A 17,000-nucleotide genomic window follows, 5' to 3' on the forward strand; every position below is an offset into this window, starting at 1 on the left:
GTGTGCACATCTACAGGGGTATGATATAATAGGCATTGCAGAAACATGGTGGGATGGCTCCTATGATTGGAGTGTTGGAATGGAAGGTTACAGGCTCTTTAGGAAAGAAGCCTGGCAGGCGGGGAGGGGGAGTTGCCCTTTATGTTAGGGATAGGCTGGAGAGTATGGAACTCTGGGGACAGGTGAGCAGTCCACAGAGAGCTTGTGGGTCAGGGTTAAAGGGAATATAGCTATGGGAGACATTACTGTGGGGATCTGTTACAGACCGCCTGATCAAGGAGAACCTGTGGATGAAGCACTCCAGAGACAGATAGGAAAAGCCTCACGCTCGCAGGCCCTTGCTCTCTTGGGTGACTTCAACCACCCTGACATCTGTTGGAAGGACAGTACAGCCTGGCACAAGCAACCCAGGAGGTTCCTCGATTGTGTGGAAGACAACTTCCTTCTGCAAGTAATAGAGGAGCCGACAAGGAGAGGTGCCATGCTTGACCTCGTGCTCACCAACAGGGAAGGGCTCGTTGGAAATGTGACACTCCAGGGCAGCCTTGGATGCAGCAATCACAAGATGCTTGAATTTGAGATCCTCAGGACAGTGAGAAGAGCTTGCAGCAAGCTCACTGCCCTGGACTTCAAAAGAGCAGACTTTGGCCTCTTCAGGAACCTGCTTAGGAAGGTTCCATGGGATACAGCCCTAGAGGGCAGGGGAGCCCAAGACTGTTGGTCAATATTCAAAGATCACCTGCTACAGGCTCAGGAGTGTTGCATCCTGACCAGAAGGAAGTGCAGCAGGAGGGCCAGGAGACCTCCTTGGATGGATAAGGAGCTCCTGAGGAAAATTCAAAGGAAAAAAGGGGCTTATAATAAGTGGAAGCAAGGACAGGTGGCATGGGAAGAGTACAGGGATGTTGTCCAAGAAGCTAGGGACCAGGTTAGGAAAGCTAAGGCCCAGTTAGAATTAAACTTGGCTAGGGATATTAAGGATAACAGGAAGGGATTCTACAGGTACATAGCAAATAAAAAACAGACTAGGGAGAATGTAGGCCCCCTCAGGAAGCTCTCGGGAGAACTGGCTACACGGGTTTTGGAGAAGGCTGAGGTTCTGAATGACTTCTTTGCCTCAGTCTTCACTGGCAAAGGCTTTGACCAAACCACCCAAGTCTTGGAAGACAGATGCAGGGACTGTGAGAATGAAGACCTTGCGCCCACTGTAGGAGAGGATCTGGTTCAAGACCATCTTAAAACTCTGAACGTGCACAAGTCCATGGGTCCTGATGAGATCCATCCGTGGGTCCTGAAGGAGCTGGTGAATGAAGTTGAGAAGCCGCTGGCCATCATATTTGAGAAATCATGGCAGTCAGGTGAAGTCCCCGATGACTGGAAAAAGGGAAATATAACCCCCATTTTCAAGAAGGGGAAAATGGATGACCCGGGGAATTACAGACCAGTCAGTCTCACCTCTGTGCCTGGCAAAATCTTGGAGCAGATTCTCCTGGATGGCATGCTAAGGCACATGAAAAACAACAAGGTGCTTGGTGACAGCCAGCATGGCTTCACTAAGGGGAAATCCTGCCTGACCAATTTGGTGGCCTTTTATGATGGGGCTACAGAACTGATGGACAGGGGTAGAGCAGTTGACGTCATCTACCTGGACATGTGCAAAGCATTCAACACTGTCCCACATGACATCCTTGTCTCTAAATTGGAGAGACATCAATTTGATGGATGGACCACTCAGTGGATAAAGAACTGTCTGGATGGCTGCACACAAAGAGTTGTGGTCAATGGCTCAATGTCCAGCTGGAGACCAGCAACAAGTGGTATCCCTCAGGGATCGGTGTTGGGACCGGTCTTGTTTGACATCTTTGTTGCTGACATGGACAGTGGGATTGAGTGCACCCTCAGCAAGTTTGCCGATGACACCAAGCTGTGTGGTTTGGTTGATACACTGGAGGGAAGGAATGCCATCCAGAGGGACCTCGACATGCTTGTGAGGTGGGCTGATGCCAACCTCATGAAGTTTAACCATGCCAAGTGCAAGGTCCTACACCTGGGTAGGAGCAATCCCAGGCACAGCTACAGGTTGGGCAGAGAACAGATTCAGAGCAGCCCTGCGGAGAAGGACTTGGCGGTGTTGGTTGATGAGAAAATGAACATGAGCCGGCAGCGTGCGCTTGCAGCCCAGAAAGCCAACCGTATCCTGGGCCGCATCAAAACGAGCGTGACCAGCAGGTCGAAGGAGGTGATCCTGCCCCTCTACTCTGCTCTTGTGAGACCTCACCTGGAGTATTGCGTGCAGTTCTGGTGTCCTCAACAGAAAAAGGACATGGAACTGTTGGAGCAAGTCCAGAGAAGGGCCACGAGGATGATCAGGGGACTGGAGCACCTCCTGTATGAAGACAGGCTGAGGAAGTTGGGGCTATTCAGCCTGGAGAAGAGAAGGCTGTGTGGAGACCTCATAGCAGCCTTCCAATATCTGAAGGGGGCCTATAGGGATGCTGGAGAGGGACTCTTCATTAGGGACTGTAGTGATAGGACAAGGGATAATGGGTTCAAACTTAAACAGGGGAAGTTTAGGTTGGATATAAGAAGGAAATTCTTTCCTGTTAGGGTGGTGAGGCACTGGAATAGGTTGCCCAGGGAGGTTGTGAATGCTCCATCCCTGGCAGTGTTCAAGGCCAGGTTGGACAAGGCCTTGGGTGATATGATTTAGCGTAAGGTGTCTCTGCCCACGGCAGGGGGGTTGGAACTAGATGATCTTAAGGTCCTTTCCAACCCTAACGATTCTATGATTCTAAATCCCAGGATTTCTGATTTCAACACCAGTCAATGTCCAGGTCTTTCTGAATTAAAGGTCACTTGAGAGTTACACACACAACCTACACTACCAATTATCAGACTAAAATATGTATTTTAAATTAAAACCAGCTTAAACATATTAGTAAATAAAAAAAAAAAAGAACTAAAAAAAGTAAAAATAAAAAGGAAAAAAAACACCCAAGCTGTAGCTAGAAACTATTTGTTTAAAGCATTACAGATTTTGTCTGAAGTGATGACGCTATTTTTTAGGACTGCTAATAGTCTATAGGTAGTAGTGCTGTGTAAGTGCTGAACACATGACTTTGTACCCAAACAGGATTCAGGAATTCATTTTTAAGTCCAACAAGGAAAACTGATGTGGGAAGATTCAGTGACTCATACAAGCCTACATTTTTCTAGAGATTTGCAGCGCCTAGAAAGAACAAGTATGGCTACACATCCCAATAGGTGCCATACACAATTTGGAGAGAATAAAAGTCTCTCCAAAAGGTAGGTGAATGTATAAAGTATATGTTTCCACACTTACTCCAAAATCATAGCAGAATCATAGAATTATTTAGGTTGGAAGAGACCTTTATGAGCACTTAGTACAACCATTATCCTAGCACTGCCCAAGTCCACCACTATGCCATGTCCCTAGGTGCCCCATTTTACACATCTCTTAAATACCTCCAGGGATGGAAACTCCACCCCTTCCCTGGGCAGACTTTTCCAATGCTTCACAACCCTTTCTGTGAAGAAATTTTTCTTAATACCTAAGCTGAACTTCCCTTGGAACAATTGGAGGCTATTTCTTCTCATCCTATGGCTTGCTACTTGAGACAAACACCACCTCACTGCAAGCTCCTTTCAGGTAGATGTAGGGAGTGATAAGGACTCTCCTGAACCTCCTTTTCTGCAGGCTAAACAACCCCAGTTCCCTCAGCTGCTCCTCGTACAACTTGTGCTCTAGGCCCTTCACCTTCTTTTAATCCACCCAATGTTCACTTACAGAACTCATGTATTTTACTGAGTGATTAAAACATGGATGAAGATTGAAGTAAACCAGAGCAAGAAAATTCAACAAAAATGTCATTCTGTGTAACTTACCTCCCATTAACTGTAGTATACTTGATCACATCTCCTGGCAGGACCACTGATAGTTCAATATCTTTATCAATTACATTCTCTTTCTGTTCCATGATGAAGTTGGCTGGTTCTGTGTTATCAAATGGAGAAATGGCAATGGGTTTTGTTTCAGATGGAGGAGGCGGTGCTTTAGATTTTCTTCTGAAACAAATGGATAAAAATTAAAAGTCAAGTATGTATTTATACATATGATTCCATACTGGCAAACTAACAAGTCTCAGAACAGGAATGATACACACTTAATTTTCACTTGGACTGTGCAAGCTATATGTGCAAAGAAGGGATGAGTCAATATTAAACATGATCAGTGATGACAGAAGTTACAACAGGATAATGTATCCATCATACAAAACATAAAACAAACCCCAACCCAATGAACATCAAGCCCAAAACAAAAAAAAAAAACGGTTTTTAATACACATTTAAAAAGTATAAACTAAAAAATTAGTTACTTGTTTTCCTCCCTTGGATTTTGCAAAGGACCCTATTTGTGCATTCTCCAAACAGATTTACTGGATTAGTACAAACTGAAATAACTGTACCATTCAGGATGAAGCCAAATAGCACCGACAGTACGTTTAATAGAGAGGACAGATAGGCAAAAGGAATAATAACACTTTTCTTCCCCAAATTTTTCTTTTTATTATTAAACTCATTCCAACACACCCTACCAACTTTAATCTATTTACTTCATTATGGTAATAACGTAGCAGTATAACCAGTCCTACTGTGTTGTAATATTTCTTGGCACTTCAGTCACAATATGCTTTTATATTTTCCTTTCACCCAAGCCAATTTCCTATTTCAATTTTCTCGCTATCCTTTGCTATCTTGGTGAGAAGCCAGGGTACACTTGAATGCAAAGAGTCATCAATAAGGAAGTTTCACTTATTTCAATTAAAAAAAATAAACCAAAGTGGTATAAATGGAAAACTCTCTACATCTCTTAATATATTTATGCTTAAGTAAATTCTGAAGGCAGAACTCTCATGTCCTATATAGCACAACATCCCCTTTTATTCAAATAACTTTTCACCGATATTGTCACAAGGAAGAAACAGTATTTCAGAATTTCACCATGAGAAACAAAACACCCTGTGGAGATGTATTACCTCATGAGTGCTTCTTAATCCTTTATAAATATTCTTTTCAAAAGCTTGGATAGAGCCACATTCACAGAAAGCTAAAATATATCTCAAACATAATACACAAAGGTTCCAAAAATATGCTTGCAATTTAAATTCTGGAGCTGTAACAAAGTTCATTTTAAATTTAACAGAAGAAATTAAGTTCTATAATTGTCCTGCAAAATTAAAACAAAAGGTCTAGTGTACAATTAGAAACACACATCTTTCTTGGGAAAGCAAAGTTTAAAGTCACTCACAATGAAGGGGAAACAAGGTCCAGAGCCGCACTGCAAAAGACGGCTGTGTAATGAGACTTCACATGACCGATCTGTTGCTGAAAGTGCTTAGGGTTTTGAACTTAGGAACTACATGCTGAATAATTAACTATTCACAGCCTCTCAGAGCTAATCAGGAGTGCTCGTAGACCTCCAAACACACCGAATGAGGATCCGCCATCAAAATTTATACCTCCTCTCTGCTAATGTTTTAAATTAGTTTTGGTGCACTCTGCATACAGTTCAAGACGTGTGGCATTAGCTGCAAATTTAACTGTAGTCTCTACAGCTGCTTGCCTAGGTTGTTTCTGGGTTATGTGAACATTGCAAAATGTATTAATCAAACTTCTTTTTCCTCCTCCATGACTTGTTTGGAGGCTTTTTGCATGATCTTCAGCTTTCATGCATCTGCCAGAAAGAAATTATTGACCAGTATAGGGCATCAATACAGCTATTAAAAAAACCCCAACAAACAGAAACCTAAAAACTCCCCCGGCATTAATACCAAAACAGAATCCAAACCCAAAATGAAAAGGTACTGCTTATCCTCTTCTTTGCACGCTGTTACGTCTTTAAGTGACTTCTAATGACTGTTAAAAGATGTTTATTACAACTGATTTCAGAATTTAATCTTTGAAGAGTACATGCCACAGAAAGATTAGTTTGCAAATGCTAGTGGACTCTAGTTTCCATTAAGCACATGAATGCAATTGCATTGCGGGAACTCTACTATCACAGCAATAAATGCACGGTCCACATAAGTAAAATGTGGCTGTATTTAACATCTACAGTGTCTAACTTACACTAGAAAGCTAAAACTGATAAGATACTCTGGACAAAACTTAAGTGTAACAGCTAGATAGATGAAGTTCTTGTATTTATAAAGAGCACATACACACACCCACATGGGATCAGGCAGTCTAATGAGGTTGGCTGAATCCACACACACACCACTGCAGAGCCATGTACCCTACCCATCTCTAGCACATCTGCATGTTTGTGGTTAGTCATGCTTATGTTTCCTGCCCCATACAAAGGGGGTAAAATCTCCAAGTATACCATCTCAGAAGTTATGCCAAGTTTTCAGTAACCTCTTATTAAACTACAGGAATCCCAACACTTTCATTTTCTGTTTCCAGATGTCGTATCTTTTTCTTCATTTTTTCACCAATTCCTTCATCTCTCATTCTTAGCCCAAAGCACTTATATTTGCTCTTACAGCTTTTTCATTTCTTGAGTTTGTCTCTCCACCTTGTCACAGGAAAGGCTGCCTGACAAGTAATAGAAGCCCTGTGCTCCCAGTGCCCAAGATATGGTATCAGGCAGCAAGAGCAATTCATGTTACCATGATTACTTCTACAGGTGCAAATCAGAATCAGCAGGTGACAGGATGGTGGCAATACACTTGCAGGGATAGATTTAACCTACAAACCTTCCCTTCCTCTTTTGCACTAGGGTGCCTCCAAGAAGCTGACACAGGTGATTTCACTCACAAAGGCATCCTCCAGACACCATTTTATTCAAACACCAAAAAGTAAAACCAGAATTATCTAAGTAGCTCCAAGTCTACACCATCATTTCAAACACTTATCCATCATAAAACAAAACCAACAGCCCTGTTCTTTGTTGCCTCTTCAGCTCTATGAGGTACCTAGCAAATCAGGAGAACTGCTGGTTTTAAATTTGCTGAAAGACAGAGAGAGTGGTTAAGGTAGTTTCTTCTGAAAAAAAGAAAAGCCTTGATTTTTAGTATGACAACATACAACTATAACAGAATAAATTCCCAGTCATACAAAAATAACCCTTTAGAGATCAGATAAAAGGTGTTCTGTAAATAGTCTCACTCACAACACCTTTCATATTAAGATAGCTTCCAGATGTGCTAGGAACTAAGCAGACCTATTCTTATTTTCTAATATAAGCATTAGAAGGCGTTAGAACAACTAAAAAACCCATTCTTTTTATTTTCATGACTACTACAGGACTAAACAAAAGCTGTGGAAAGAATCAAAGTACAGCTTATTTATCTGTGACACAGAGGGAATTAAAAAGAGAAATTTTAACCAAGTAAGGCCACAAGTCATAACAAGAATTCCACTGAAAATTGTGTTTCAGTATCCTATGCAACACAGGTCCTCACTCCTTCCTTAAGTCTCAGCCCCATCAACTAACCAACCTACACCAGACATTAAAACTGCCAGTGAGCTCACCTGAAGGGACATGCCCCCACTATTTATTACACGATAAACAATTCCAGTTGCCTGTTACGCTGCTGTATCTTGAGTGTCATTTTCTGTTTAACTAATTGCTTAAGACAAAACAGGAATGGGGGGAAACCAAACCAAACCAAACTTTCTTCTCTGATTCTTCCTAGCCCTGGAAAAGGCAGCCAAGAGGGATACCTGCAATAGTCTCACAGGGTTTCACAAACACAAGAACACAAGCTGGTGCAGCCTGGACAGAGTTTGTATTTCCCTTGTTACAGTGCACATGGGTCCCACTACTTACGCCAAGGCTTTCAGCTAGCTCTCATCCTGTAGGATTATATTCTTCCCAAGAGAACTGATTCATCTCGTTTAGACATTTAAATTTGTGAAGTCCCACCTGCAATTCCCACCAGTCTTTGTGACAGAAGACAGTTCCTGTAAAGATTATTAGAGAATTCTTTCAGCCAAATACAGATAGAAATCTTCATTTTCTTAGGAAAAACAATACATCTTTTAAAATTCAATGCAAGATCGTTTTATGTGCTTCAGATCCCACTGCGACAAAGTGTCATTGCTGTATCTCAACATATTTTATGCTTGCAGAACCAAAGTAATCGTGTCAATAATCTGGATGTGTGGAAATAAATAAAGCCTCTATTTATTTGATTTTCATAAAATTCCCATTAGAAAGTTACAAGCAGTATATTTTTAACTAGTAGTAACTGGAGAAAAGCATTTTTAAATAATGAGAAAAACTTGAACTGACGGTGACCTGGATATTGCAGTTATCACTAGCACTTCCTTTCGACAAGGATCACTCCCCCCCCACCCCCAAAAAAGGATATCTATTTGCTAAACTTGTGCACAACTAAAGGCTACAGCATAAAAAATTCCACCTCTTTGAATCCTGATCTCAAGGAGTATTAATGTTTCAAGCACTTAGCTTCCCATTTTGAACACAATTACATGAGACACTGTACAAAGACAGCCCGATAGCCTTCTCACTGAAATTACTTTGGATCTAACCTCCAACATTTGAATCATCTCTCAGTTTTCTACAGCAATCACCTAGGACAAGAAAGGTCATATTCAGTCATCTCTCAGGTACTAAAAAAGTTCATTAAACATAGTGCAATAAAAACCTTCTACTGCATAACAGATAAGACTTAAGTTTGTAATTGTACTTACAGTACCATGAAGAACACCAGTTTATACAAAGAGCAACTACACACTTTTTTTACATCAAGCTTTACAAAATTATATATGCCAAAAGTACAAGCAGCACTTAACTTTCACTCAAACTCAGAAAAGGATCTAGCTCTGCTAAGATCACAAGAGGGAAAAGGCCATTGCAATAAAGCTTCTAGAGCTTTTCTTGCCTTTGATGTCTCATCCCAAGTAAGTATTTTAAGACTTTCCTGATTATGACAATAATGCTGCTCCACTACTACACCATAGTAGTAGAAACCTTGGACATCATCTGTTCAACCAAGAAACAGCTGAACAAAAGTTCAGGCCTACATAAAATACCTTAACTTGTTTTGTTTACAGTGATACATCAGTTTTGGCCAACAGGTATATGAAATACTTAAGTCCCTTATTCTACCTATTAGCATTTCCAGCCCAATACTCATCCTTTATACTCACAGAATAAATTTGTCTTCTACACTAAACAAAGATGACCTTTCCTCCTATTTATTCAGTTCCCTCTTTATGGATTATGGTTTCACAGCATTATTACTGCACATCTTCAAGATCAAGCATTACTTATTAATGATCAGATGAAGCACCTCTCCTATGATGAAAGGCTGAGTTGGGGTTGTTCAGCCTGGAGAAGACTCTGCAGACACCTTATTGTGGCCTTTCAGTTCTTAAAAGGAGGCTATAAGAAAAATGGGGAGAGACTTTTTAGTAGGGCCTGTTGCGATATGGCAAAGGATAATGGTTTTAGACTAAAAGAGTTTAAACTAAAAGATTCAGACTAGATGTGAGGAAGAAATTTACAATGAGGGTGGTAAAATACTGGCACAGGTTGCCCAGAGAGGTGATGGATGCAACATCCCAGCAGAGAGTCAAGCCCAAGCTGGATGTGTTTTTGATAATTACATAATCAAATACATGAAAAAATGGAGTATTTTACTATAGTATCTATTGTCTATGGGCCAGTCTGAAAGGCTGGCTTCACCCATAATTATAGATATTTTTGTTTTCTTTCTTTTAGTGAAACTTTTATTGTTCTTAAACTGAATACTAAGAATAGCATTGACATTTCTATTCCACATGGATTATTTTGTCTTTTAGCCTGAGAAACGGAATGCATGGTTTTCCTGTTATAGTAACTACAGAGACGTTGTAAAGACACTGCATAACTCTGCGATAGAGTGAAATTAAAATACTCAAGAAATATGACCATTACTCTTCCCACCCTTACCCCCAACACTGAGCAATGAAATAGGCTACATATGAGCACAGGACTTATTTTCTATGCATGTGAAGGCTTTTTTTCCTGTCTATATGATATGATACTTGGCATCTAGTCTCTTACAGGAAAAACAAATGAAAAGCTTTTTCCAGAGATTAGTGAAAATATAGAATTTAGCAATGAGTTACATGTAATAAGATATTTTCATTAGAGTTCATTAAAAAACTGTATTTAAAAACCTCACTCAGTAGCTCACATCCTAGAATGTATGAGTTTCTATTTTCCTGTGTGCTATTAGCAAAGAATGGAAAATTCCTGAGTCCCTAAAGTATCTGTTCACCATTATGTGAAAACATTGCATAAAATCAGTTAAAGTCAACAGTGTGGTATTACATATAGCTACAGCAGCATATATGCGTGGTTACTGCAAGCACGTTATCTTAACATTTTAAAATTCCTGATGATGAGTCCACTTGCTAGTGCACCTTTAAAACAGTATTTATTTCATACCACAATACAACATTATTTTTCTCATTTTCAGAGAGACTTCTCTTTCACATTTTGACATCTTGAATTCATCCATTCCCATCCTGGCTTCTTCCAGCCTAAGTCTGAAGCTGACAGAAAAAGAACTGACTGGAACTCCTTCACTTTACACCGTCCAATTAATTGGAACTGTTCTCACCAAGCAAACAAAACAAAACAACACCCCCACACACACACTTTTGGCTTCAGAAAAGGCTATTTTCTTTATATGCTTCAAAAGATTCTCCCCCTTAATGACTGTTACACTCAGAAAATAGAAGTGAGAAGGTCACCTGTGACTATCTTCACTGCATCTTAATCACCTTTTACTGCTGTTTGCTGCACCTGACCATCTCCATACAGACACATTTCTAACAAGTTGCTTAATACAAATTCTAGATTTTTTTCAATTGCTTAAAGTTTCAGACCAAAAGGTCAAAAATTACAGTTGTAACGAAACACTCTCTGCACAGCTGTATTTTTATTGTGATTCAGCAACTGTATTTAATACTAAGTAATATCAGCAAAAGTACGTATTTGTAACATCAAGTAAGGCTAAGGAATTGCAAAATACTCCTGCCAGAGAGAATACAATCACTCTATACAACATAATTTACATTATGGTACACTCATTGGCAAATTACAGTTCACTGCTCAGGTCCTCCGATCAGGGCTTAGAATTCTCACCTTGAGGTAGGCATGAAGACACAAAAGTCAGGCAACCCCTGAAACTACCCTTAATGGAGTACAGGGTTTACAGCAGAAGCCCATGCAATGGATCATGTTAAGTGGCTGCTATTTGAGAATGTGCATCCTTCCTTCAGATAAAGTTACCTATACTGTCCTACAGGTAAAGCCTATATTGTGTTTGGATCTTAAACTGAGAGAATAAGACAAATTAACATCTAAACAGAGAAAAAGACTCTGATAAACTAGCCACAACAACCTGCAAGGAAATTAAAAGTCAAGCTTGAAATAAACGACTAAGAGAAACTAAGGAAACCAAACAAAGAAACGAAAATGCTGAAAATGTGAAGGAGAAAACAGAAACCACTTTTTCCTGGTCATTGTATATCTGCTGTAAAGACAATGGAACAGAAGAGTCCAGACGTCTCACCTCACACAAGAATCACAGAATGGCAGACATCAAAAGCATCACAACCACTCCCAGCTTTGACTCACCTTTTTATAATATGTGATACACAATCTTTAGACTCAGCATGAATCCTTACCTTTGCTTAAGATCTATGGCTGTATTTATACACCGTCAACTTCTTTGTTCCTCCCTCACATAAAACAGTCTCTAAGTTTTTCTTATGTACGGAAATTAAACAGTGAAGGTAGCCCTGAATGGCACATTCAACTTTTGCTTTCGATTCCAGTACTGCTTGCCAAGAATCTCAAAAAAACCCAACCCCCCAAAAGTCACAAAACTGTTAATATTGTCTTCCTCTGGACAATGATTACTTTATTTTCACATGCGCGTGTTTGGATCACAGAAGAAACTCCTCAGCAGTACGCTGCTTTCCTCTCTAATGCTACAAGATATTGTCCATATTCAGCTTTTAAGGAAGGTCTTAAAATACTAGTTTTCTTAATCACAATCCTTAAGCCAGACAACTTCTGCTATATAACAGAAAAGCTGTTTCAAAACATTAAGATTTGCTTTGCATATTAGAAGACTTGCAATTTTGTTTCTAAAGTATCAGCAATGGAATTTTTCCCTACAGCGCCTGCAAGTTACTAAATTTTTAATTTTTAGAGCTAATTTAATATGTGACAAAGCAATGGTTAAAAATCATGCTCAAAGAACAGTCTTCTGTTGCTCATTAAAAGCACCTCTCTTTTGAGTGGAACTGAAAATAACAATTTTTAACTGGAGGTTGGCTAGTTGAAATGTCACATTCTAGTCACCTTGACTAAGTTACGGCCAGACACAGGTTTCTACACAAAATTTGGGTTGCTAAAAGTGCTGCAAAAAGATTACTTTTGACTTAGTTTTAACATACTGCAATATTCTAACATTTTTTTCCTTAACATTAAGCAATCTAAGTATTTGCTGTACAGCCTCACAGTACCTATATAACATGCCTATCAACCTTGATACTGGCTTTCATCTCTAGATCAATATCACTGTTTGATACAGTCTCTCTCTTTATTTCTACTATAAAAGCACCACCTGGATGTTAAGATCAAGGTCTGGATCAATGCAAGTCAAGCATTGTCCGTTCTTAGGTTATGCCTTCAAGCCAGGCTTATAATGCATGTAGGACAAAAAAAAAAAAAGGAAAGACATTTGCTGTACCTTCTCCATGAAGAAAGATGAGCTTTCAGGTTCTGAACTCATCCCCTTAGTTATTTGGGGAAGATTCTGAGCTTACATTGTATGGATACTGTGCCTAGCAGATGGCTCAGTAGGTACCCAAAAACCGTGAAGTTCAGAAACACATTTTAAGTTCAATTTCCAGGTAGAGGAACAAATGAACAATTTGGAAGTCTTTTATGATAACAGGGTATTTCACAGTGCATTTATCTATAGATTCCCACAGCTGAAAGGAGATTAAAATTGCAAATAAAAATGGTATTTTAAAAATATTAGATAAGACAGAACTAGAAATGAGGCACTATGTAAATAGCTCTCCCAACATAAAAAAAAATGTTGTGCAACTGTTACACCAGCTGACATGCCAGTAGCAATGTTACAGGTGATAAGATTCCTTGAGCTCACCTTTGAAAATTATCATTACAGGTTTACTTAGTGAGGTTCCAGCAAATAACAAATCATCTGCAGATGTTCTCTTACTTATGCCTATACACAGATGACTACTACAACAAAAGCGAGAAATGTAGAATACCTTCATTTCCACTCTCCATAAATAAATTAGGTCAAGAAAACACATTCCTTGAATGGTTTCAGAGCTCTTGCTAGAGAAAAGTTTTCCTAGTCAGTGGGATGTGCACAATCCTCCCTATCCTCCACTCACCCCCACTTCCCCCAACTAGCCCATAGCTCTGAAGGAAAGATTTTTTTTTCAAAGAAGACTTATCCTAGAGAGAAATAAATCACAGAAGTGGCACGGTAACCATGACAGTAAGGTGAAAGATTAATGGAATCTTCGGACGTCTGGTTCACACTAAAAGCGAGAAAGCAGCAAACGAACCCTTCAGTTGCCTCCAGACCACTTGGAGCAGACACTTGCCAGCCTGATTGTCTGTCCCCATGGCAGTGGCAGTCTTGAAAACAGAAGAGACTGTACCCAAGCCACAATTCATGCAATGTTTTCTCTTATTACACAGAAAAAAGGGTGACTCAGAGGCAATGTAAACACAAATATGTATGGTAGGGGCATGTATTTAATTGTGTGCCTCTTAGCGCAAGTCCAGTACAAACACTGACCAGGACTAAATCAAGTGCAAATTTAAAACTTTTCTAGAAAAAACCATTCATTATCCTTTAAAGCCAAATTATAACTACTGTTATAATGACCTTTTCAAGCTCACTTAAAACATAGGAAAAAACATGGGAAAGACTATCCAACCCTGAGCATGGACAGCCTGACTTAGTGCTGGTTTATGTCATGCAACAAAACATAGTTAGCTCCTCTCTAGATGTAAAAATTGCCTTGCTATTAGGAAGACAGCCAAGAGGTCAGAATCTGAGCAGGAAACAGAGGCTAAAAATCAAATTATACTATGAATTAGTTTATTACCATTAATGAGGAATTACAGAAATGTGTTCTAATACAAAAGTTCCTTTACAGTACATTCTATTGTGCCAAAAGAAGTACTACTTTTTCTTCTAAAAAACAACTGAGTAAACAAAAAAAAAGAGATGTAATGGAAAATTTGTTCCAACAACATTGCTTCTAATGAGTTTAAGAACTTAGATTTCTGAAGTAAATATAGCTAGGACAAAATACAAATACAAACTTGGCACATCCATGTGCAACATACCTCTGAGTAAGCAGATACTTCTATTTGCAACCTTTTCATAAGGTATAAGACATAAAAAAAACAAACCAATCCAGATTTACTACCAAAATAAAGTACAAAAAAACTTGAAAGGCATTGAAAACTATCAAAACTTCATACAACTCATTTAGCCTCTATTATATATACAGTTATGAAAACAGCCTGACAGAAAGAAAGGACAGCAGGGAAGAGAAAGCAGTAAATCTGTAACAGTAATTGAGTAATATATAACTGGCTGAATAAACAGGAAAAGAAAACAAAGAGCAGCTTGAACTGAAAGGGGGAGCTTAACCTTTGATACACTTGTAAATCTAACGCTTAAAACTCAAGCAAACGTTATGTTACCTCCACTAGGAGCAAACTCTCAAATCTTTTTCAAGGACTGTTATAAAAGGATGCTCATACAGATGTTTTTCTCCCATGAGCAGTAAAAAAAGTTCAATTAAGGGCTCTCAAATAGAGTAAAACCTGAATCTGCCCTTCTGGCCATTATCTCCTTGTCATGAAAGCAGGTGTAACACCACTGTCTTTTCAAAGCCTGTAGATGAAATACCTAGATCTGCTCATGGCATTTTCAGCTGCTATTCTGAACATCAATAGAGGCAAGAACTGTCAATTTATCTGAGCTTTTCTGCTGCTGCTTTTCTCTCCTGTTCAAAACCACGTTTTAGAAATAACACTGGAGGCAGGCACTGGATGGATTTAGAGGTTGGGAAGGGTAAGGAAAAGAAAAGCAGAGCCACTCCATAACCACAGCAGCCAGGAGAGAGGCTAATATGGACACTTCCCTTTTTCTTCACATACACACATGCCTTAAATATAGGTATGTGGGTGCAGGTATGGTTGGGTAATAGAGAAAATACTGCAGGACAGGTAGGAAGATCTGCAGTAGCAACAGAAAAGACAAACTTTACTCTCTCTTCTTATTTGCTGGTATAAAAAGCTGGGATCAGCTGCGACTGTCCGATTTCCCAACAGAGATTCAGATACAGGAAGAATAATTAAGCCAAGCACAGCAATGCAACTTTGGAATTCACTGCAGCTAATTATGGTTTGGTTTTGTTTTTCATGCAGATGTTTGGAATAGAACAAGCTTTCTCCCTTGCAGAAAGCTCTTTCACAAAGAGGATCCTTCTCTTAGCAGTTACGTCCTTCAGCTACCTGGAGTTTGGTAACACTTCAAAATGTTTTGCTCATTTGCACAACCAAGAAATAGGAGGGTTTAGTAAACTGGAGAACAGGTATGCCATTAAGCACTGGAAGGGAATGGGAAGCAGGGAAAGTTTCCTGTCCTGAGCAAGAAGCTTAACATATATATATATAACCTATAGATGCTATGTGACATGTGAACAATGGATAGACAGTTCCTACACAGACCACCACATCAGCAAACAAAGCACCCTAGTTCATTACAGAAAAGTAAATGAAAGAGAAAAAAGTTTACTAAACAAGTGTTTTTCTTTATTAGACTGCAAGAGAAGCATCTTGACAGTTAATACTCTGAAAGGTAGGACGTAATAAAGAGGTTTCTCCCAAAACATGAACAATGCAGTTTTAGTTTCCCAAACAGAAGCACTGAGCATCTTGGGCTAACACTCCTTGCAAAACTAGGAAGACATGCTCTACCTACCTGCCACCAGGTTCTTCTGCTCGTCTTCCACATCTTCCTCAGTGCTTACTCTCCTCAATCCTCCTCAGAAAGCAAAGCTCCTTACCTTCAGGAACAGGGTTGCATTTACTACCTCCTAAGATGTCAGTGCTGCTGCTAGAGCCCAAGCCTGACTGCTTATTCACTGCGTGAGGGGAGATGGGTGGTACGAAGCACAGGCAGAAGTCCTGTCCCAGCTTTCTCCGTAGCATAAACCTAACCAGCAGTTTCATAGCCACCTCTGCTGCCCCTCCCCTTTGTCCTACTTTAACTCCCTCGTCGGTTGGCAATTTTGGGCCCCAAATGAATGCTATTATTTCCTCTGCAAACTCATCTACACAAAAAAGTTTCTCCACTTTCTTCTGCACACTCAAAATCCCCTAAATCCATGTCTTACTGTACTCTTTCAACAAGCAATGAAGGAAAGACGGTATTTCTTCAAAGAAAGCTGGCTCGCTGAGTGATGGTGGTAGTACCAAAGCTATTTTGGGTGACCCATTACTCCCATTAGAAAGTCTCTGCTCTTTCTGAAAAATGGCACAGGATGTCAGCATTAACTATAAAGTAGGAAATAGAGAACAATACTTCTTACTAATCTTTAAAACAATTATAATCATAACTAGCAGTCTGCTCTGGGGAATGTAGAGAAACTTTCCTATACCACTATGCTGATGAATAATTTGCTGTAATTACTACACTTCTTATTCACCCCCTCATCCTTTTCAACTTTCACTATCACGTTTACACCCAGTATTTTTCATTGCTGAGTTCTTAACATAGTAATGTATGATTCAGTGCCAGAAGCATATCAACTTTTACAATAAAATCAACTTGACAAGATTTCTTAAATTCTTTCTTTATTGCTGTAACCGAGGTGCA

General features: G+C 39.6%; 1 protein-coding gene across 5 annotated transcripts in view; it reads right to left on the reverse strand.

The window, feature by feature from the left end:
- COBLL1 (cordon-bleu WH2 repeat protein like 1) overlaps positions 1–17,000 on the reverse strand; it is an 88,938-nt gene that overhangs the window by 36,699 nt on the left and 35,239 nt on the right. For 3 of the 5 annotated variants that reach the window (XM_057423827.1, XM_057423826.1, XM_057423828.1), the window contains exon 2: positions 3,907–4,086. In XM_057423827.1, the coding sequence (XP_057279810.1) occupies positions 3,907–4,086 (180 nt within the window). Of the gene's footprint in view, positions 1–3,906; positions 4,087–5,329; positions 5,479–16,188; positions 16,356–17,000 lie in introns of those variants that run through there. The other 2 variants (XM_057423830.1, XM_057423829.1) reach the window with 2 other exon arrangements.

This window comes from Pezoporus wallicus, unplaced genomic scaffold, assembly GCF_028554395.1.
Source record: "Pezoporus wallicus isolate ANWC-B61680 ecotype Strahan unplaced genomic scaffold, APGP_CSIRO_Pwel_v1 contig_1181, whole genome shotgun sequence".
Classification (NCBI taxonomy): domain Eukaryota; kingdom Metazoa; phylum Chordata; class Aves; order Psittaciformes; family Psittacidae; genus Pezoporus; species Pezoporus wallicus.